Below are 22,822 nucleotides of genomic sequence, written 5' to 3' on the forward strand. Positions count from 1 at the left end.
ACCTAATATTAAATGTCAAAATATCTACGTTTCGCGACGTATAATCCTGCTGCGCAATCACATTTTTGAATTTCACCTGCGTAAATATAAAAATATTCCAACACTGCTGTTTTTATTTATTTATTTATTATTTATCACGCTATTGATTGCATTTTGGCAAGTTGGCGAGCCAAATGTCAAAAAAAGCAGTCGCCATAGTAATTGTATTTTAATTTTCACTATTTTGTATTATAGTCCTTAAAATATGGCTTGATTAAAATGACAGCTGCCAAACTAATGTGACTAGTGGTGGGGAAGTACTGAGCACTGACCATGTACCGATCAAATCGATTTTATCAGTTTTTTCATGCAAACATGAAACTCTGTTTCCGAAAATTGATACAAAAACGAAAAAAAGCTTATTATACGCCTAGGCGTCTTTATAGTTTTAAAAATTCACGAAGATAGACGAGACCTTGTCTTGAGGTGGTAATTTTTATTTTTTTTGTCCTAGCTTTAATTTTATTTAGTTGTATTTTATTTGATTAGTCCCTGTATTTATTATAAGAAATTGTATTTACCATCGCTAGAATAGATAAGTCCGTCAAATAAACAAATAAATTGTTGAATGTTCATTATTGTCCATCGTGATCGCTCAAATGCTCAGCATGTTTGTTTGCACGTCGATAGTTATCTGTGATTGATGACGACCTGTCAGCTCTATTCGGCGGAGGGCCGGAGTCTCCCGAAGGCGTCCGGAAACGAACGAAAGAAGCTTTAAAGCAATTTGTGTTTCGCGCAACACATTGATTGGATTATCTATTAAAATATGTTCCCAATACCCCTAGATCTAAATCCAAACCGCTAGCTTTTTGCGCCCATACCAAAGCGGCAAATTGCAGTTTCAAAACATCTCGCGTCTCCTGTTCCTTTATGGAGATCCGCCGCGATCTCCTGACGATGACGCCTCGCGGGATTATATTTTAAATTTAACTTAGGCTTAGAATAATTATTATCTTTTACACGCTTTGTATCCTGCTCTCTGTGTTTGATCGCGTCGCTTTTACTGTGTTTGTTTTCGGGGTCGCTGTCGCGAACTCCGGCCAGCAGCGAATACAAGATGGAGAACAGTGTGGTCAGATATGTTGTCGACAAATATCTCCATAAGGGATGGAGGTCTCGTTGGACAAGGGAACTTGCAGAGTTGCACGCGTCCGCATCGCTGCAGCTTTGCAGACATCCATGGACATATCTGTAACAAAAAAAAACATTGTTTATGTATTTTTATGACACTTTATATACATCTTCTTCTTCTTCTGCAGCCTTATTCTCTCCACTGCTGGATAAAGGCCTCTTTCAAACGTCTCCATTCCTTCCTATCACCCGCTTTCATCATCCACGTTTTTTTATTTTTTATTTATTTACAATTTTAAAAAACCCGTCAGGGTTACATTAAAAATTTGATATTGTCTAGTCATTTTATGTCTCGTCTAGTCTAGTTAGTTCAGTCATCATGTGCTTTTTCAGATTGATTTTAAATTTGTCCCCAGTAAAAGTTTTCAAGTAGTAAGGTAAGTCGTTGTAGTGTTTAAGTCCATTATGTAGTATTTTTGACTGTCCTGTGTTTATCTTTGCTTTTTTCAATATGATAGTGTTGTTGTTGTCGGGTGTTATATTTGTGTATGTCAGCATTTTTGACTAATATTATGTCGTCGTCTTGTATGTTTCCCAGTGTTATTTTGCGCACAATTTTTAAAGTCTCAATTTTAGTCAAGTAGTTTATGTCAAACTGGTTTGTTTTTTTGTACAGTTCAGTCGTAGAGGTCAGGTGGGGTAGGTTGTATGTTAGTTTAAGAATTTTATTTTGTTGTCTTTGTATTCTTGTTATGTCTGTCTTGTTACCAGTTCCCCAGAAGGCGATCATGTAACTCAATTTACTTTTGACATAGGCTTCGTACATCATAATTTTTTCCTTTCTCGGTATAAAATCTTTAATTTTGTAGAAGAGGCTATGTAGTGATGCCATTACTTGAGTGAGTCCGTCTATGTGTTTTGTCTGTCCATTGTGAGTCCTAGGTAAGTCACATGTTCTAGTTCTTGAAGAGTTTCGTTGTTTATTTTTATGTTCATGTTATGGTTCTTCTTTTGTGTTTGGAAATGTATTATATTGCATTTCTTGGCATTTAGTGTTAAGAAGTTTTTGTTTGTCCATTCTTATAGAGGCAATGTCGTCGACCCATATTTTCTGTGTTCCTTCCAACACTTCTTTTGTTCGCCCACGGTTTCCACTTTATTATTCTGGGTTTCCACCTGCCATCATTTTGTCTCGCCAAGTGCCCTGCCCACTGCCATTTCAATTTCGCTGCACGATCCACGATATCCACGACTCCGGTTTGGCGCCTTATTTCTTCATTTCTTATTCTGTCTCTTAGACATACACCGAGCATCTGTCTTTCCATGGATCGTTGCGTGCATTTTAATTTCTGGCTACTTTTTTCTGTTATAGACATGGTTTCTAGTCCATATGTTGTCACCGGCAATATGCACGATTCATATAGGTACTTGTCTTTTCAAGCATATAGGGACTTGTTTATTTTTTTAAAAATATTTTCGTTTGCCGAAAGCAGCCCAACTTAGCCTTATTCTTCTTGGTAACTCCGCTATCTGGTTATCTTTAACAAGTTTGACTTTGTGTCCTAGATAAATGTATTCATCAACCACTTTGATTTTATTATCGTTAATGAAAATGTCTCATCCGATACAATAAATATACATATAAGGGCGGGCATATTGCCTTAAGGCAATTTCTTCCTACCTACCCAAACCGTTCAGTTTGAGAAAATTATAAATACATGGACATATTGAATCATACAATTTTATACAAAAATTAAAAACAAAGATTAACAAAATAAAAATATATAAAGAAAAAAAACACTATAATTTGAAGAGAGGAGAGGGGTTGGGAAGGAAAGAAGAAGGATAAAGGAACAATTTAAATATTTAGATGGTGATATTTCAATCTTGACTTAAATGTAAATAAAGAAGGGGCGTCTCTAACATTAGTGCGTAGATTATTCCACAATCGAGCGACTACTACTGTGAAAGAGGAGGCAAGAAAATTAGAGCGATGACAGGGTATTAAAAGGGTTCGTTTGTTATTTGAACGAAGAGATCGTCCGTGTTGTGAAAGAGGTTGGATGAGCTCTCTCAGATAAACAGGCGAAGTGGGATTATTTAAAATATTGTGAAGAAGTGATAGAATGTGAATGTTTCTTCTATGCCTGATGCTGGACCAGTGTAGTTGCGTGCGATACTCGGTATAACGAATACAAATATTCTGCAATCGTTCTAACTTATCAAGCAATTCAGAGTTAGCATCTGGATAACATACATCCGCGTAGTCAAGGAGTGGAGAGAAATTCTGTAATCTTTTAAGTGAATGCAAACTGCTATAAAGTTTACGACTAACTTCGTTAACCCGATCGTGCCACCCTAAATGCTTATGAATTATGATACCTAAGTTTTTGACTGAAGTCACGAATGGAATTTCTGTACCATCTATTTTGAAAAGAGGAAGTGTGGAAAGATTCACTTTTGAATACATTTGTTTACTAACAACAAGTGCAATTTGGGTTTTTGTTGGATTTATGAGAAGTCCATGTTTGTTTGTCCGTGAAGAGATATGCTCGAGTGCAAGTGACATTACTCGATGTGTTTCAACAATGTCGACGGGTTCGAAATGAATATACAATTGCAAATCATCGGCATATAAATGGTACGAACAGGGGAGGTTTTTTGTTATTGGATTGATAAAAAAAGGAAAATAAAAGTGGAGAAAGTACCCCCCTTTGTGGCACACCGGCGGTAAGATCAATCCAATTTTCAATAGAATCTGTAAAAAAATGTTAGAAGCATAATTCTTTTTTTCATTGACCTACCAGGGTCGCATTTGACGAGAATGCGTGTACAAAAATTGGAAGGATCATAGAATTAAGAATAGTCCAGAAGGAGCGTAGAATCATATTTGAATACATCGGACTGTGTCCAACAATTCCCCCACTTGGACACACTTTCGCCGCGCGCATGCTTGAAGTCACCGAGTCATATTGCCAGATCGCGAAGAATATAACCATAACACAAATGTAAGGTTAAAACAAATTGTTAATTTTTCTAAAATTGTATTGCACACGCGGAAACATTGATTGACACAACAGAGTAAATAAGTAAAGGGTCATTTAATAAGAGTAATTGAATTAATTAACCTAAAATATAAAACAAATTTTATTTTACATAAAACGGATATTTTTATATCATGTTAAATAATATTTTATGTTTTGAAGATAATGTCGATCAAATGTCCACCACGGCGTTGTTTAATCCGAGGTTCAATTTTCATTATTTCTCTTATTATATGAGCAAAGTAGGGTAAAAATTTACTACCCTGGCAAAACTAACGAAATTTCCATTTTGTTTCTTTAACAATATGACAGATGGAAAAATAATTCAATTTTTAAGTAATGCATTTGTTACATACACATTCATTTGCTAATTACAAAGAAACTAATGGGTCAAAACGTAAACCTACTCATTTATGAGTAGTTGAGTCGCCCTCTGTTTGATGTGCGTATGCGTTAGAAAATTGTTTCAAGAAACACTTTTTGGAAAAAAGGCAGCCCTTGTTTACAGTTCACTAGGCATCGAAGGATTAACGAAAAATAAGACTACTTACCGATCGTCGTAGTAAAATCGACCGCAGTGGGACATTCTGATGATTTCCGTATCCGTCGTGAGGGTCCCGGAGTCCAGCGCACATCCTCTGACTGTGATTCTTTCGCCCGTGTCATCTGCAAAAACAAAATGACGCCTTTATTATCATTATCAAACCGCCTTCAGTTGTCCTTGTATATATTTATTGGCACCTCGTTTAGTAAATGTTTTGATAAAGGTGTTTTCCTCATTTATTTATTTATTCATATTTTTTCTCTTACAAACTATAATTAATAATAAAAACAATGTGACATCACTGGGGTTACCCGTAACGAGGACACTCGACAATATTTAACAATGTTTTTGAGTATGTCCAAATGCTTGCAGACTGGCTGGATTTTCTCCCTAGGGAGTTGTTCATATTTAAATTTGTTTAAATTTAAACCAGCGAATGACAGGTCATAAACCCTGTAAATGCCTAGACTCCCATTTTCCCTTCTTAAAAATGTTTTCCCTCTCTGTTGCAACAAATTTAAACTTAACAATATATATATTTAAATATTTTTACATTTGAGAATAAACAAAGAAGACTAACTTAATAAACAGAGATAATTAACAAAATACACAGACAGTCTTAAACACTACGCATTTATATACATCTATATTATTTATATTACAAAACACACGATGAAAGAACAAAAACTTAACATAAGCTATACACTTGTGGAGCAGTTGTTTCAATATTAGTTTGGGCGAATGAGACAATCCATTTTATTTCTACCTAGCTGCACTATCCATTTTTTTATAGTCTTTTTGAACATTTTCTCGTTATTAATTGTTTTAATAAATAGTAGAAGTATGTTATAGATTTTAATGGAATAATACTCAAAATACCTTTGTCCGAAAGTGGTATTAGTTTGGAATTTCACCGGTGTAAATATGGAAAATATTCAAAAATTATTATTTATTACGCTATTCATTGCATTTAACCGGCGGTTGGCGAGCCAAATGTCAAGAGAAGCAGTCGCTATAGTAATTGTAATTTAATGTTCACTTTTTTTATTAGATACTCCTTACTATTTTGCAAATGCAATATATTGTATTATTTTTTACAGTAAACGCCACGCCGATTTTTCGCCAGTGAACTGTATTTATTTACGAAGAAAACTAAAAACAAACCGACGCGTGCGTTGACTTAGAGATTACGCACGCGTTGACGTATGATTGCGGTAAATTGTTCATTGTGATCGCTCAAATGCTTAGCGTGTTTTTAAGAACGTCGATAGTTATTTGTGATCGAGCTACTGGTGTTTTTCTTGATCTTTTGAAGGCGTTTGATCGCTTCGATCAAGAAACACTTATTCTTAAATAAAATTTGTGGATAGAGGTGGACCACTCGATTTGCCGATATCTTGTTTAGTAAATATAATTCAAAGACAGGGTTCAATTTTGGGTCCACTTCTAATTCTCGCCAACGACGCTGATGCTGCCGCGCTTCTTGGTAACAAAAGTCTGCGATGTATCGAGGGAAGCCATTTGCTGATGGACGTAGACAAATTTAATGCGATGGTTTTCGAAAGAAATGAAAGTTTGACTAAAGGTGAAAGTCACTGGATCACTGAAACGGGTAGAGGAATTTGCGTATCTGGGAAGTATGTTTACTAGGGATAGAATGACTATATGAATGAGGGTAACAGAGTGAACGCACAGAGACATTTTGTAGGCCCAAATTTTTTTTTTTACTGATAATATTTCATCGATTCCGAACTTTCAAAATTTTCCTTCTTTTAAAAAACACGCACTATCCTGGATTCAAACTAATGATATGTACCCTTTTTTCTATGATTTATTTTGTTGCCCTTTAATAATAAAGAATATTTTTGTGTTTTTTTTTTAAATATTTTTTATTTCCTTTTTTATTTAAACTATAAAAAAAAAATACCATATTATCTTTTACAGAAAATTTTATTTTTTCTTATGTTAAACAAAAATATTATAACTGTCTATTATTTATTATAGGAGCAAAATTTCATTAATATTTTCTTGTATACCCACGAACGATTTTTTTTTATTACTATTTTTCTACTAATATGTATTTCATTGATATGTAATTATGCTTTATTTTTTTAATACTCTGTTTTATTATTATGTTTATTGTAAAAAACAAAAAATAAATAAATAAAAATAATAATTTAAAAAAACGGTGCACTTAAATGAACCTTGACAAAAAAAAATTCGCAGGAGATAAAAATTAGAAATTTATAATGGAGTCCTGCGAACGTATTGAACGCGAAGAGAAGTAGGTGTCGAAAATGTTCACTTGTCTATTTGTCATTCCCTTTCCGCACCTAATGGTGCAAAGGGCACTGCATCGCAGCATATCTTGATCATTTTTTTGTAAGATTATTCGGTTCAGTTGCCAGTCCAGGGACTATGAAATATTCTAGTGTAAAACACCTTTTTAAACAAGTTATGTATTTCATGTCAACCGCGTTGGGAATCGAACCCGAGACCTCTTGCGCGGTAGGCAAATGCGCGACCACCACACCACGAGACAATGTAAAATAATATATGTAGCGTAAACGCAAGCACAATATCTCGCAGAGCAGAAAATTTTCCTTCCAACGACGCGCAATTTTTAGCATTTTATTTTACTTTCGGAACTCATTTTGGGATTAAAAAAAAACAAATAAAATTTACGTTAACATCAAAAGGTACTAACCATACACTCCGGCTATCTTGATGCACGACGTGGCGGGGAACAGCCCGTCCCTACCTTTCCGGCCGCCCATGCAGGGGCTCTCCAGAATGTCCAGGGAGTGGTTGTTGTGGAAGGGGTCGTCGCAGGCGGCATTGGTGCCGTTCATGGAAACACACTTGAAGCAGTCAATGGCGCCCGCTGAAAACGAATGTAAACTTGAATTTAACGCAATGCAGAAAGCAGCCATCCAAACCGACATTAACCCTCAACTATACGGGCTTCTGAAATCTTCATTTAAAGTTAAATAAAAAACGCCTCATCCGGCGTTCCCCAAGGCTCCATATTCTCCCCCCTTTTTTTAATATAATACTAGCTGACCCGACAGACGTTGTCCTGCCCGAACGTCGGCTTGCCTTGGAAAAAGACTTTTTATTGATAAGTAGGTACCTAAGTACTTGTTTGTGATTAAATTCCAAAACTAAAAATTGTTAATATTCAAATATTGAATTTAAGTAGGTACTTGTTTATGGTTGAATTCCAAAAAATTTTTTTTTTTTTTTTTTCAAATATGGCATTCTTTTTGCAAACGTCAAACTCCGGTCTTCTCACCAACAGAGGGGTGTACTTGTGTAGGAAAACGATTCATAAAACATTGTTGATTTTAATATTATTTTAGTATTACCAAAAATCCAGTAAAAAGAAATAAATGGGTAGAAATTATAAGGAATTTAAGGAAAAAATCTGATTGAGATCCACAAAAAATTGAGAACACAAAAAACAACATCTTTCCATTTTTTTTGTAAATGCATTCTCCTCGAATGCAACCCTGGTAGATCGATGAATAAAACATTAATGCTCCTTACTTATTTTTTACATATTAGATTGAAGATGTTAATATCTACGAGCACGCACAGCGCAAAGATCTATATTTCTCTGAAAACCGCACATAAATCGGTTAAGCCGTTTAGAAGTTCTGTGACATCACACTTACAGAGGAATTATTTATATAAAGATTTACAGGAACGACCTTCCCATCCTCGACGACCGTCATTCCTTCATACTCTACGCCCACGACACAGCCATCCTCACTCGATCAGCCCGTACAAAAACCATCACTAATAGACTACAGACCCACATCGACAAATTCCAAAGATGGTTCCACGAGAAGCGTCGCCATCCTCGTCTCCAGACGACTTCTGCGCAAAAGACCGCAAGATAATATCATCATGTCTGGAGAGAGCATAGCTTGGCACCCCCAACGGCGAAGTGTCTTGGAGTTACTCTCAACAAAAAACTCACGTGGGGTGAACACATTACACTCATTATTCGCAAAGCCATCTCCGCCAGAGCATCACTCCGCCCCTTCATATACAATAACAGCACACTAAATGACCAAACATTAAAACAAAGCTACTCATATACACGGCGTTTTTCCGTCCCAACATCACCTACGCCTGCCCCGTCTGGAGTACCGCCAATCACATCCATAAACTGCAGTCCTTCCAAAACAAAACCCCACGCATTATTCTACAAGCCCCGTGGTTTGTCAGAAGCTTTAGATGTTGGACTGATTCAATGTGATTTATACGGAGACCACACCTCGGAGGCACAACACTAGAAAAATCCTAACTAACTAACTAACTAACCATCACGCCATTTCCCCGGAGGGGTAGGCAGAGAGGATAGAACGCCACAACACTCTGTCCTGGCACACTTCCTTTGCTTCCTTCACACTCATACATCTTCTCATGCACGCACGTCGATTATTCCGACTTTTCACATGACCACTTTCAAGAATTTGTTGTACTCGATCATGCCATGTCTTTCTCGGCCTTCCTCGACTTCTACAACCGGACACATTCGCATCATAAATCTTTTTAGCCGTTCTTTCATCATTCATTCGCTCCACATGACCGAACCATCGCAAAAGACCTTTCTTAATTTTGTCGATAATGCTTAACTCAGCCTTGCATTCTGCTCTAATTTCGACATTAGGGCACCTATCATACATTGTTTTTCCGCACATTCGCCTGAGGGATCGCATTTCAACAGCATTCAGTCTACTTTCGTCCCTTTTTTTCCAACTCCATGCTTCGCTTCCATACATTAGGGTTGGTACCAGAACTCCATTATGAACTGCTAATTTAGCCTCTTGCGATAGACACTTATTTGCTACGACAGACTTTAAGGCACCATTAACTCTGTTACCGGCACTAACCCTCCTTTCAATATCCTCGTCCATATTTCCATCTCTAGTATAGTAACATACTACCCAGATATACAAATTCTTCGACCTGTTTCAAACTATCTCCATTTACTACAATCTTACATTCAGTCATAGTTACATTTCTTTCAAAGACCACGACGTTCGACTTTTGCACATTCATTAGCAAATCACTCTCCTTGCACACTTCGTAAACCTTTGTAACCGAGGATTGCAGTTCCTCTTCCTAAAAAAAAAATCCTAAAAAAATCCGAAAAATCCTAATCTCTTAAATTAAAGTACAATTAACCCTTCCATCTGCTGGCTTTTGTGGAGTAAAGAAGCTGAAACGTTTTATCGTGCAAGTGAGATTCATCCAGCTGAACCAATTTACCCACTAGGCAACGCCTGAAAACAATTTTCCATTTTTTATACTACTTCTTATCATCATCATCATTCCCTTTCCGCACCTAATGGTGCATAGGGCACTGCATTGGTACACCGATCGCAGCGTATCTTGATTATTTTTGTTACATGAAGGTAAGATGATCAGTCTTGCGCTTCAGTTACCAGTCCAGGGACCATGAAATATTCAAGTGTGAAAGCACCTTTTTTAAATAAATATTTCAAATCAACCATGTCGGGAATTGAACCCGACACCTCTTGCATGGCAGGCTAACGCGCTGACCATTACACCACTAGGCCGCTTCTTCTTATACCGGCTAGTTAATTCAACAATGTTAACAGATCATAAGCACTGTAAATGCGTAGCTTACATATTACCTTCTCAAATTAATTTGGAAAAATTGTTACGTTTTTAATAATGAATGAACAGGACGATTTATATCTCAACCCTCAACAGAGATTAAGGAATTTCTAGATAGGTTGATATTTCAAAATCCTTAAAATTAAATGGCGTTGTTTATTAAATTTTAATGTTCAATTATTTTATAAATAAACTGGTTCGCTGTAAGCAACCGGGGCTGGTATTCCAAACGCTTTCGCGGCTGAAGAAAATCCATTTTTCTCTTGTATTTACATACAAAAAACACGAGATAAAGTATTTTCTACGGCTGCGAGAGCGGTTCAGAATAGCACCCAAGGCCCTAGCGTCGCGTCTGCAACACAAAAATCTTATATTTAATTATTGTAATATTAATAAATAATGTAATAAATGGCTTACCTGCTGAAAATGCAGATGAAACAATTAGCCCAAGAATCGGTATTAGAAATGGCGTTATCAACATGTGTTGTGACATGCTTGTGCATTATATCTGAAACAAAATGTATTTGTAAATTTAATATCATCATTTTTTCGGACGGTGTATACAATTTAATATCACGCGTTATGTTTCCAGACGGTGTATACAATTTAATATCACGCGTTATGTTTCCAGACGGTGTATACAATTTAATATCACGCGTTATGTTTTCAGACGGTGTATACAATTTAATATCACGCGTTATGGTTTACGACCGTGTACACAATTTAATATCACGCGTTATGGTTTCAGACGGTGTTACAATTTAATATCACGCGTTATAATTTCAGACGGTGTATACAATTTAATATCACGTGTTATGTTTTCAGACGGTGTACCTATACAATTTAATAGCACGCTCACCAATATGTTTGAGCTTGTTTGTCTGAGAATATATCGAGGCTATACACAATTGTCTGAGAATATATCGAGGCTATACTGACATAATGAAATAGGTCAACAGTTTTTAACAACAACAAACCACCACGCCGTTTTCCCGTAAGGGTAGGCAGAGAGGATAGAACGCCACATTACTCTATCTTTGCATACAGATCTCGCTTTCTCTACATTCATACATCATTTCATGCACGCGCCGGCGCAATCGGCATTATTCCAACTTTTGACATGTTCATTCTCAAGTATTAGTTAAATTTGGTCATATGAGAAAATTATAAATACATGGACATATTGAATCTTACAATTTTATACAAGAACTAAAAACAAAGATTAACAAAATAAAAATATATAAAAAAAATAACACCATACTATGAAGAGAGGAGAGGAGATGGGAAGGATAGAAGAAGGATTTTACATTTACATTTACATTTTTTTTTTTGCACCACAACAGGCCAGAAGGCCTAATTACAGTGGTGAATTACATCACAGAGCACCCAGGCTTGAGAAAAATCACATTTTAATTTTTGTGTTCTCACCGGGAATCGAACCCGGAACCTTCCGTGTGTGAGTCAAGCGTCTTGACCACTACACCACGGAGGCCGCCGGATAAAGGAACAATTTATTATTTAAATAGTGTCATTTCAATCTTGACTTAAATTTAAATAAACTGTCTCTAACATTAGTGGGTAGATTATTCCACAATCGAGCGGTGATTCAAGTGAAAGAGGAGGCAAGAAAATTAGAGCGATGACAGGGTATTAAAAGGGTTCTCTCGTCACTAGAACGAAGAGATAGTCCGTGTTGTGAAAGAGGTTGGATGAGCTCTCTCAGATAAACAGGCGAAGTGGGATTATTTGAAATATTGTGAAGAAGTAATAGAATGTGAATGTTTCATCTATGCCTGATACTGAGCCAGTGTAGTTGCGTGCGATACTCGGTATAACGAACACAAATGTTCTGCAATCGTTCTAACTTATCAATCAATTCAGAGTTAGCATCTGGATAACATACATCCGCGTAGTCAAGGAGTGGAAGAAGTAAGCTCTTGACTAATATTATACACTATCTATATAAAGATATAACGAATACAAATATTCTGCAATCGTTCTAACTAATCAAGCAATTCAGAGTTAGCATTTGGATAACATACATCCGCGTAGTCAAAAAGTGGAAGAAGTAAGCTCTGGACTAATGTGTGCTTAACATTAATTGGCGAGAAATTCTGTAATCTTTTAAGTGAGTGCAAACTGCTATAAAATTTACGACTAACTTCGTTAACCTGATCGTGCCACCCTAAGTTTTTGACTGAAGTCATGAATGGAATTTCTGTACCATCTGTTTTGAAAAGAAGAAGTGTGGAAAAATTTACCATGGTGGCATCACACGTCCCTGTTTGACTCCTTTATGAAGTCAAACCACGATGTGTCTGATCCATTTACCCTAACACATGCTGTGCTGTCTTTATACAGAGAAGCAATAGCCCGCGTCAGATTTCCGCTCACTCCATACTCCGATAACAGCTTCCATAATTACAAAAGAGTATGGTTTACTAATAAACCTATCTAAAACACAAATTATGTTTGCGGGTAGTCAAAGATTGCTTAGTAAGCTGGACGTATCTTCACTTAATCCTCTTAATGTCAATGGTAACAATATTCAATACAGGAAATCCGTAAAAAATCTAGGAGTACAAATGGATGAACATCTCTGCTGGCGAGCTCATACTAATGAATAAAGCCGCAAAATATTGTTCAGTCTACACTCACTTAGAAGGTTGCAAAAATTCTTAGCCATTAATACTAAATCCAGCCTTGTACAAGCATCACTACTGCCCATTCTAGATTACGCTGATGTTTCCATGACTGATTTAAACTGTGGGCAACTCGATACACTTGAACGACTTCAGAATACATGCAAAAGGTACATTTTTGGTCTTAGGAAATATGACCACATTTCTGATTATCGTAGGCAGCTGAAATGCCTCAAAATTAGACAGCGGAGAGACTATCACTCCCTCTCACTTCTGCTCAATGTACTTCATAGTCCTAACGCTCCTATATACCTGCGTCGAAAATTTCAACGCTTATCAGTTCATGGTTTACCTCTTCGTTCTAATTCTCAAGGCACTCTCTTAATACCCATCCACCTCTTTCTTCTCTAACTAATATAGTGTCCATGCGGCTCCACTGTGGAGTCATCTCCCATCCACCATCAGAGATGTTACTACAGTATCTCTGTTTAAATCACGTCTGAAGAAACATCTCCTTTCTCTTCCTTAATCTCTCCTCCTTTCCTCTTTTTTCCTTTTTCCCATTGAGTAAAGTAGAGTTTTGATTTAAGGTAATTTATAAACAAATACGTTTATTTCTATTTTTATATATCTTTAGCTTTTTAAACTGTTTTTTCTATTGATAATGTTCTGTAACTTGAATTATAAAAATAAAATTTTTAACAATGTTTGAGTATGTCCAAATGCTTGCAGACTGGCTCTCCCTAGGGAGTAGTTCATATTTAAATTTATTTCAACAGAGAGGGAAAACGTTTATGAGAAGGGAATATGGAAGTCTAGGCATTTACAGGGCTTATGACCTGTCATTGGCTGGTTTAAGTGGCCACTTTACACGCTGTGTAACATTCACCATTCTGCCCATATTTGAACATCTATATTCCTTCAATCCTTTCATCTGTTGATGTTTGTGAAGTTAAAGAGCTGAAACCTTTATTTATGCGGGTGAGATTCATCTAATTGAATTATTTCACCTACATACTAGGCAACGCCTGAAAATGTTATTTTTTCAATTTCTATACTTCTTCATGGACCAGATGGATTTATCGAAGAATTGAAGAAATATGGATGTTCAAACATAGGCAAAATGGTGAATGTTACACAGTGTGTAAAGTGGCCACTTAAACCAGCCAATGACAGGTCATAAGCCCTGCAAATGCCTAGAATTCCATATTCCCTTCTCAAAAACGTTTTACCTCTCTGTTGAAATAGATTTAAATAAAACTTTTATTTTATTGGTTGGTTGGAAGAAATTGCCATTTGGCAATAAGCCCGCCAATGGACAAAAAACGTTATGTACAAAAAAAAAATTCTTTTTTCAAACGCTTTTTGCAGATCGACAAATGCGCAGAAAATAATGGAAGCTGTCTTTCAATGTAATAAATAGAGCGAAATGGCGTCTCTACGGCTGTTTTAGAATATAGCTGACTAAGTCTATTTTCAACTTATAATGTAAACGAACTGTGCAAAGCTTTCTATTGAATGCGGGCTTAGGAGTATTGCGTTTTAAAATCGATAAATATTCCAAAACGCCGCACAGTTTTTCGTTTATTTAATTAATATTTATTTTTAAATAACACAAAGGTATAACACGGTTAAATGGCGGGCTCATTGCCACTAGCAAGCTCGACGCTGACAACTCTAAGAGGGTTCAACTCCCTGGGGAGCTGTTTATATTTACATATTACAACATAGATGAAGAACATTTAAGAAAAGGTAATATAGAAGTCTAGGCATCTACAGGGCTTATGACCTGTCAATGGCTGGTTTAAGTGGCCACTTTACACGCTGTGTAACATTCACCATTCTGCCCATATTTGAACATCTATATTCCTTCAATCCTTTTATCTGTTGATGTTTGTGAAGTTAAAGAGCTGAAACCTTTATTTATGCGGGTAAGATTCATCTAATTGAATTATTTCACCTACATACTAGACTAGGCAACGCCTGAAAATGTTATTTTTTCAATTTCTATACTTCTTCATGGACCAGGTGGATTTATCAACAATATTTAGAGTTCGTCCAAATTTTTGTAGACGTGGACTGGATTCAACTCCCTGGGGAGCTGTTTATATTAATCCATATATAAAAAATTGGAAAACGCTTTTCAGGCGTTGAAATAATTCGATCGAAAATTGATTAAAAAAAACGCAAAAGCAAGCCTATTATATTAATTATTTATCCTTTTTTCGTGAACAACATCAAATGATTTTTCCATCTCTAACGTTTTTGCAGAATGATGTAACCTTATATATATTTATATATATGGATAATTTATATAGCGCCATTTTTGTGAAAATCACCTCAAGGGCGCTGTACAATTAATAAATATCCCAGTACGTCTTGCAGCTACGGAGCGCATGGACGGTTGGGATTTTAGTTCCTCGTTTTCAATTAAGATCAATCAAAAATTATAACAGATAGGAGCTTAGATTACAGGACGTCTTGCAGCTACAGAGCGCATAGACAGTTAGAAATTTAGCCCCCATTTACACATTTAAAAAATTGACAAATAAATTTAGTGTATTAAAAAATAATAATAATATGAATAACAAAAAGGAGTAAGATTACAACACGCGTGCAGCTACTAAGCGCATAGACGATTGGAATTCTAGACCCATTTACAAAATGTAGGTATTTTAAAGTTGATATATGAAAGCTAGATAACCAATCATCGTGCAGCTACAAAGCGCATGGACGAAAGGAATTCCAGCAAAGTTAAAACAATATCAATAAATTTATAAAAAATAGAGTATAGTAGTAAATTGGTCATGTGTTCATGCCAAGAAGTAAGCAATATAAAACTTAATAAATAAAGCACGGTTTCAACTCCATGGTTAACAAAGGGAGATAGATGTCATTATAGATAGACAGTAGGTAGATACCGTCGCCATGTGGCCCACTGGCTGCCTGATAATTTCTGGAAACGCATGTGTGTAGTTACTGGGGGATTATGTCTATTGTTCCAACGACTCGGTGTCCATTTTGGTCCGTTTTATGAGACGCAACATTCCTGCTCAATTCACCTTTTTACACGAATATTACACAAACGCGTGTATGAGCGGTTAGATTGATCATTTTGTATGTTATTAGAAGGCAGATATTTGAAATATGATGTATTTATCAATAAATGTCAGTTCACTTTTAGTAGCACTGTTGTAATTTATTAGTTATGGGTGTAGTGTTCTAAATAGCAAAATTTATGTACTTTCGCGTCACCTTGTAAGAACGTCGTTAATAATTAGGTTTATTTTAGTTTTAAAGCTGATTTTATACATTTATGTTGATTCATATGTCAAGCATTGTATTAAAAACATAAATGAACACGCCAGATACGAATGATTTTTCGTGTGTCAATATAAATCACTCCTTAGACGTTACTACAAAGTTATGTCGTCACTTTTTCTGACAAATATAATTCTAATCAAGCTAATCATCTTACATTTTAAGGACTATAGGATGTAATTGCCTAGCTTGGGACGGGAAATGTACCCTTGTTAGCTGGGCAAAGTGAACGTAAAATTGTATTTTTGATAAAAGGTGTAAATAAATAAATAAATAAAAAGACCCAATGCATTCTAAATACAATAACAGATCAGAAATTACAGTAGACAGTTATGTTGTTAAAATAATGTAAAAATAAAAATTTTAAGATAGAAAGTGCTTTCCTCAGGGAAGGCCCACTGTCGTGAAATATGTTGACATCTGAGGTGATGTGATTAAGTAGCAAGATTGTTCTACCAATCGGCACAACCATTGGCAGGTTGATTCTGCACCGTGGTAGGTAAAACAATCGACGCTGTCTTTGTCGAAGACAGTTATCAGGTACGAACAGGCCTACATCCATCAGAATTTCTGAGTCATGTATGCGACCTGGAAGAAGCGAACACCCAAATGAACGTCCCTCTTCCTCCAAATGACTGGTAGCCTGGCATCCAAGAAGAGCCAAGGATCCACACTCCCTAAGGTACAGAGAGCGCGGAAATTTCTTCCGCTCTCTCCACCGTCGAAGAGTATCGAGCCTCATGTGGCGACCAAATAATGCAACTGAACTCCAAACGACTTCTCACCGAGACATTATACAATGCCCTCATAATCCGAGTGTTAGAAAAGATCTTGGCATTTCTAAGAACAAAACCGAGCACTTTAAGGGAGTCATTACGTAGATTAACTATATGAAGATTGAAAAGTGCCCTACGCACCATTATGTGCGGAAAGGTCATGACGATGAACATAGTCAGAATGGAGAATTAACATGTTACAATAGAGATGAAGAACATTTAAGAGAAGGTAATATAGAAGTCTAGGCATCCACCAGGGCTTATCACCTGTCAATGGCTGGTTTAAGTGGCCACTTTACACACTGTGTATCATTCACCATTCTGCCCATATTTGAACATCTATATTCCTTCAATTCTTTCATCTGTCGATGTTTGTGAAGTTAAAGAGCTTAAGTCTTTATTTATGCGGGTGAGATTCATCTAATTGAATTATTTCACCTACATACTAGACTTGGCAACGCTTGAAAATGTTATTTTTTCAATTTCTATACTTCTTCATGGACCAGGTGGATTTATCAACAATATTTTGAGTTTGTACGAATTTTTGTAGAAAAGGACTGGATTCAACTCCTTGGGGAGCTGTTTATATAAACATATTACAACAGAGATTAAGAACATTTAAGAGAAGGTAATATAGAAGTCTAGGCATCTACAGGGCTTATGACCTGTCAATGGCTGGTTTAAGTGGCCACTTTACACAGCTCCCCAGGGAGTTTAATCCAGTCCTTGTCTACAAAAATTTGGACAAACTCAAAATATTGTTGAGAATGGAGAATGTTACACAGCGCGTAATGTGGTTTCTTCAACCGACGAATCACGTTGTCAAAAATGTTTTTCCTGTCAGCAAAAAAATTCGACATTAAATAACTGTCTTTATCGAGAAGACTTTTCATAAAGACGAACGAGTCTTCTGGGGCGGTTGTGCATTTGCGGGGCCTATGACCTGTCAGTGCAAAATAATCGATATACTTTAAAATGGCGACGGCATGCACAGATAATTTTTATAAAATTTGAACGTGTAAATACCATAATTGAAGAGCGCTGCCCGTAAACAAAATTAAAACTGTATTTTGAATGTTTTTTCACATATATAATTGACAGATTAGCGCATTAATCCTAGAAAGGGGGCGTAGTGATCCCCGAGGACCACAGCCTTTTTCAAAACGTCCGAAATCCTCCGAATGCTATATTTCGCACGCGCGACGCATTTTTTAAAAGACAGCGTTCTTTAAAACCGTTCTCAAATCGAGTTCTATCGATTTTTGCGCGTCCCAACAAAGCGATATTCGTGAAATTGTTTGGTAAACTGCGGGCTCTGCCGCTAGCGAATATCGACTGGAGGGCTGAAGAAAATTCTGGAAAATGTGTACAGTAGGGATGCGCAGACCTGTTGTTGGGATCGAATGATTCGATTGCTGGATAAAATTAAAATAAAACGAACTATCACGTCGTTTCAGTTATTTTATTTAACTTTTTGTACTTAATTTTATTTGTACATTGGCGGGCTTATTGCCAAATGGCAATATCTTCCAACCAACCAATAAAATAATAGTTTTATTTTTTATAATTCGAGTGACAGAATATATTCAACAGAAAATAAAGATTAAAAAGGTAAAGATATATAAAAATAGAAATAATCGTATTTGTTTATAATAAATATATTTGGACTTTATTTAATAGCCTTAATAGAACTATGCATTCCAGATAAACTAGCTGACAGTCTCACGCTTAGATCAGCTACGTCTACGGCGAGAGGAAAAGTTATTATACCTCTACGCAAACAGCGCACTAAATTTAGTGAACGCGCATTTGCGGTCGCAGGCCCCATGGCATGGAATGCTCTCCCAGCAGAGGTGCGAGGCTGTGAAAGTGAAGTGATGTTTCGGAAAAAACTTAAAACCCACTTGTTCTCTAAATCATTTGAATAAATCCGTAGCATGTGACAACAAAATAAATTGTTTTAATTAAATTACAAATTTAAAAGCTTCTATTAAATTTATTTAACAATAGAATCACCATGTAAAGCGCCCTTGAGGTATTAATATTACGAAAATGGCGCTATATAAGTTATCCATAATAATAATAATAATAGCCTTACGTGTCATGTACAAGGCTAAGGTACTCGGAAAAAATCGTTTTCGTTTGTCTTGGAAATGGTACTCGTATGTCCGATCACTGATTCTGGTTTATTACCTTTATGAGTCCAATCACCATTGTTGCAAAGTCCAAGAACAATGGCGCGCGATAACTACCTCTAACAACAGTGTGGATGTCTGTCAAGGATATTCCATCTTTTCTGCATTCTGCTTCAAGATTTTGGCGTTAAAAACTGAAAAATGGGCACAGAAATAACAGATATTTGATACTCTGAAGAAATATCATCGCGTGGACAATAGTCATCATTCCTTAATTTAAACCTACATAGGTAACTTCTCATAGCTCCGGGGCCGGTAAAAATTTGGGTCGTTCCGAAAGTACTTTGGTGATGACGACGGAAGTTTGCCGCATCAGCCAGCGTTGGGTTTAATGATTTTACCTGTGGAAGAAGCGCGGTAATGATCCTCCCAACGCTGCTGCGTATTTTGTTTTATACAGCGTTTAGCAAAGCTAAGGGGAAATTCTGAGAAGAAAGGTGCCGTTCTTTTACAAGTTGCGGCTCTTGCATGGTTTATAAATTACCTTAAATCAAAACTTTTACTCTATGGGAAAAAGGAAAAAAGAGGAAAGGAGGGAGATGTTTCTTCAGACGTGATTCAAATTATTTAAACAGAGATACTGTAGTAACATCTTTGATGGCGGATGGGAGATGATTCCACAGTCGAGCCGCATGGACACTATATGAGTTAGAGAAGAAAGAGGAATTGTGGATGGGTATTAAGAGAGTGCCTTGAGAATTGGAACGAAGAGGTAAACCATGAACTGATAAGCGTTGAAATTTTTCACGAAGGTATATAGTAGCGTTAGATCTATGAAGTACATTGAACAGAAGTTTCTTAGGCAGAGAGGATAGAACGCCCACCTCCTTCCTTCTTTCCTTCCCATCCCCATTCCCCCTCTCTCTTCATAGTATAGTGTAAATTTTAAATTTAGTTTCGTTTCAAAATTTGTATAAAATTATAAGAATTACCTAGAATATGTCCATACTCTTCTAATTTTCTCAAACTTAACAGTGAGGGTCATCATCATCACTCCCTTTCCGCACCCAATGGTGCATAGAGCACTGGATTGGCACACCAATCGCAGCGTATCTCGATCAATTTTGTTACATGAAGGTAAGGTGATCAGTCTTACGCTTCAGATATTAGTCCAGTGACTATGGAATATTCTAGTGTGAAAGCACCCATTTGAATAAATATTTCATATCTATCATGTCGGGAATCGAAACCGCGACCTCTTGCATGGTAGGCAAACGCAAACGCGCTGACCATTACACCACGAGGCCGACAACAGTGTGGGTAGGTAGGAAGAAATTGCCTTAAGGCCCTTAAAATGTTTTTGCATCCATTTTCGCTTCCTTTATTTTTCGACTTTTGACATGTCTATCTTTAAATATCATCATCCATATTTGTATTTGGTCACGCCATATTGTCTCTCTCGGTCTTCCTAATTTTCTGCATACATCAATATTCGCTTAGTAAATTTTAGCCGTTCTTTCGCTGTCCATTCGCTCTACATGTCCAAACCAACGCAGAGCTCCTCTCTTAATGTAGCCTTACATAATGTACATTACATTACTTTATGTGCTTTGTAATGTGAAACATTTTGCATATGTTTGAAATCCATTTATTTTTTTACTAAAAATAAACATTAAGGTTCTAATGCGATCTTAAGCTCGGGTTTCCTAGGACAGCGGTGCCCGTATTTTAACGGCCGTAGTGAACATTGATGCGGTTGACAGCCGTCGTAACGGTGACTAGAGAGTGGTTTCCTATAAAAATGGTGTTGATAACACCGTTAAAAATAAAACCACTCTCTAGTCACCACTACGACGGCTGTCCACCGCATCACCGTTCTCTACGGCCGTTAAGATACGGGCACCGCTGTCCTAGGAAACCCTAGCTTAACCCAGCTGTTGATATTTCAAAGTAAAAGTGTCGAAACCTTCATTGATGTAGGCGAGATTCGCCTAAAAACACTTTAAAAAAATTATAATAGGTCATAATTATATGTACTCGTATATATTCGTATTCGATTATCAGTAGAAAATCTGATATTCTTATGACCAGTTATTTATTTCATTGAATTATTCAATTGGTCACGTGCATCACTACTGAAAAATGTATGTTCCAATATAATACGCGCGGTTTGCGCATGCGCGGCCGCCATTTTGTATCCCAGTTTCAAATCATTTGTAAAATTAAACTACCGACATCTAGCGGACGAACGACAAAGTATATTATTTATATAAATGAACAATGGCCATTGATGAATAAATACATTATTTTAATTATTTTCCCATATTTAAAACTACTATAAAACATTATTTTTAATAGTCAAATATAATGGCAAGCTGTGCATAATCGATTATATGGACGATTCGCCAGGCAATTACATTTCAATACACAATCATTTGCAAGATAATATTTCTTTCGAACAGACAAATAAAATATAAACTTACATAAACTTTACTTGTTTTTATTTTTAGTGGTGGGGGGTCAGTGCTATGCAAGCTCCTGACGTCACTGTGGCCTGTGAAGATCTATTGTGACGGGTCCCCGAGAATAGTTCTCGCCCTCCGGGACCAGGTCTATAAATAGTCTAGCTGTAGGAAGGCGAGAGATAACATTTTGCTAAATCTCCCCCTGCGAGCCCAGATCCGTTAAGCATCAGGCTATTAGGTAGGGGGCAAACTCTTTACCATCCTCAGGTTTAACCAGTGGTCCCTCGCGGATGAGGCTCCTTTTATGATGCAAAGCATCACATTCACACAGAACACGTATAGGTGTTTCCTCATCTGCACTGCAGAACCTACATCTAGAAGTTTAGGAAAGGTTCATTCTGGCGCGGTGTTTGTTCAATCTGCAGTGCCCTGGGCGGGCTCTAGTGATAATCCTCACTTGATGGGGCTGAGCTTTATTAGGTCAAAAGCAAAACTTTTGGAGAAACTTCATTACTTAGTAACAGCTTGCCCACCGCAAACCGCGCACCGCATCTGAGGACCTACATGAAGGGAAAAATTGCTGTGTTTGTTTGATTAGAAAATCAAAATGGCCACATGGGGTACAGTGCATCAAATACCATGGGACGCAGTAAATCATGATCCACTGTGTACCTAAGATATTAGAAGTATTTCTTATGCTACCCACATATTCACCAAAGTCTAAATACATATTTATTTACTGACAGAGTACACCGTGGATCGTTTCCAATAATTTATTATGATGTTAGTAAATCAAAAAAATTACAATGCAGTCTGAAAATATGATAATTAACTCAGAGTAATAATGCGTAACCTAAAGAGGAGCCCAAACGTAGGAAAATCATTCTATGACTATTGGGTATTAAGTTAGCTACAGTTCGCAGCAAAACAGGTCGAGAATTGCCAAATGGATATTAATTTGCATTGTAAATAATTTTAAATGTGTACCTGTGTATTTATTATTGCAGGGTTATTCCAATTCATTTTTCTATAATTCGCCTATATTTATTTTACAAAACTGAAATACGTGTTTGTGTTTATTTTTTTATTTATTTATTAATTTTATTCACAATATACTTATGTTACAT

General features: G+C 36.5%; 1 protein-coding gene across 1 annotated transcript; it reads right to left on the reverse strand.

Annotated features, from left to right (window-relative positions):
• Nucleotides 1-221: 221 nt before the first annotated feature.
• On the reverse strand, nt 222-18,432 carry LOC148277780 (uncharacterized). The gene is made up of 5 exons (XM_088232414.1): nt 18,122-18,432; nt 10,774-10,864; nt 7,409-7,585; nt 4,709-4,823; nt 222-1,231 (listed from the first exon to the last, which is right to left on the reverse strand). The coding sequence occupies exons 2-5, from the start codon at nt 10,847-10,849 to the stop codon at nt 844-846; spliced, it is 756 nt and encodes a 251-aa protein (XP_088088540.1). The 5' UTR covers nt 10,850-10,864; nt 18,122-18,432; the 3' UTR covers nt 222-843.
• Between the last annotated feature and the right edge of the window lie 4,390 nt (nt 18,433-22,822).

This window comes from Micrasema longulum, unplaced genomic scaffold, assembly GCF_059751315.1.
Source record: "Micrasema longulum isolate JH-2025_06_02 unplaced genomic scaffold, ASM5975131v1 h1tg000982l, whole genome shotgun sequence".
In the NCBI taxonomy this organism is placed as follows: Eukaryota; Metazoa; Arthropoda; class Insecta; order Trichoptera; family Brachycentridae; genus Micrasema; species Micrasema longulum.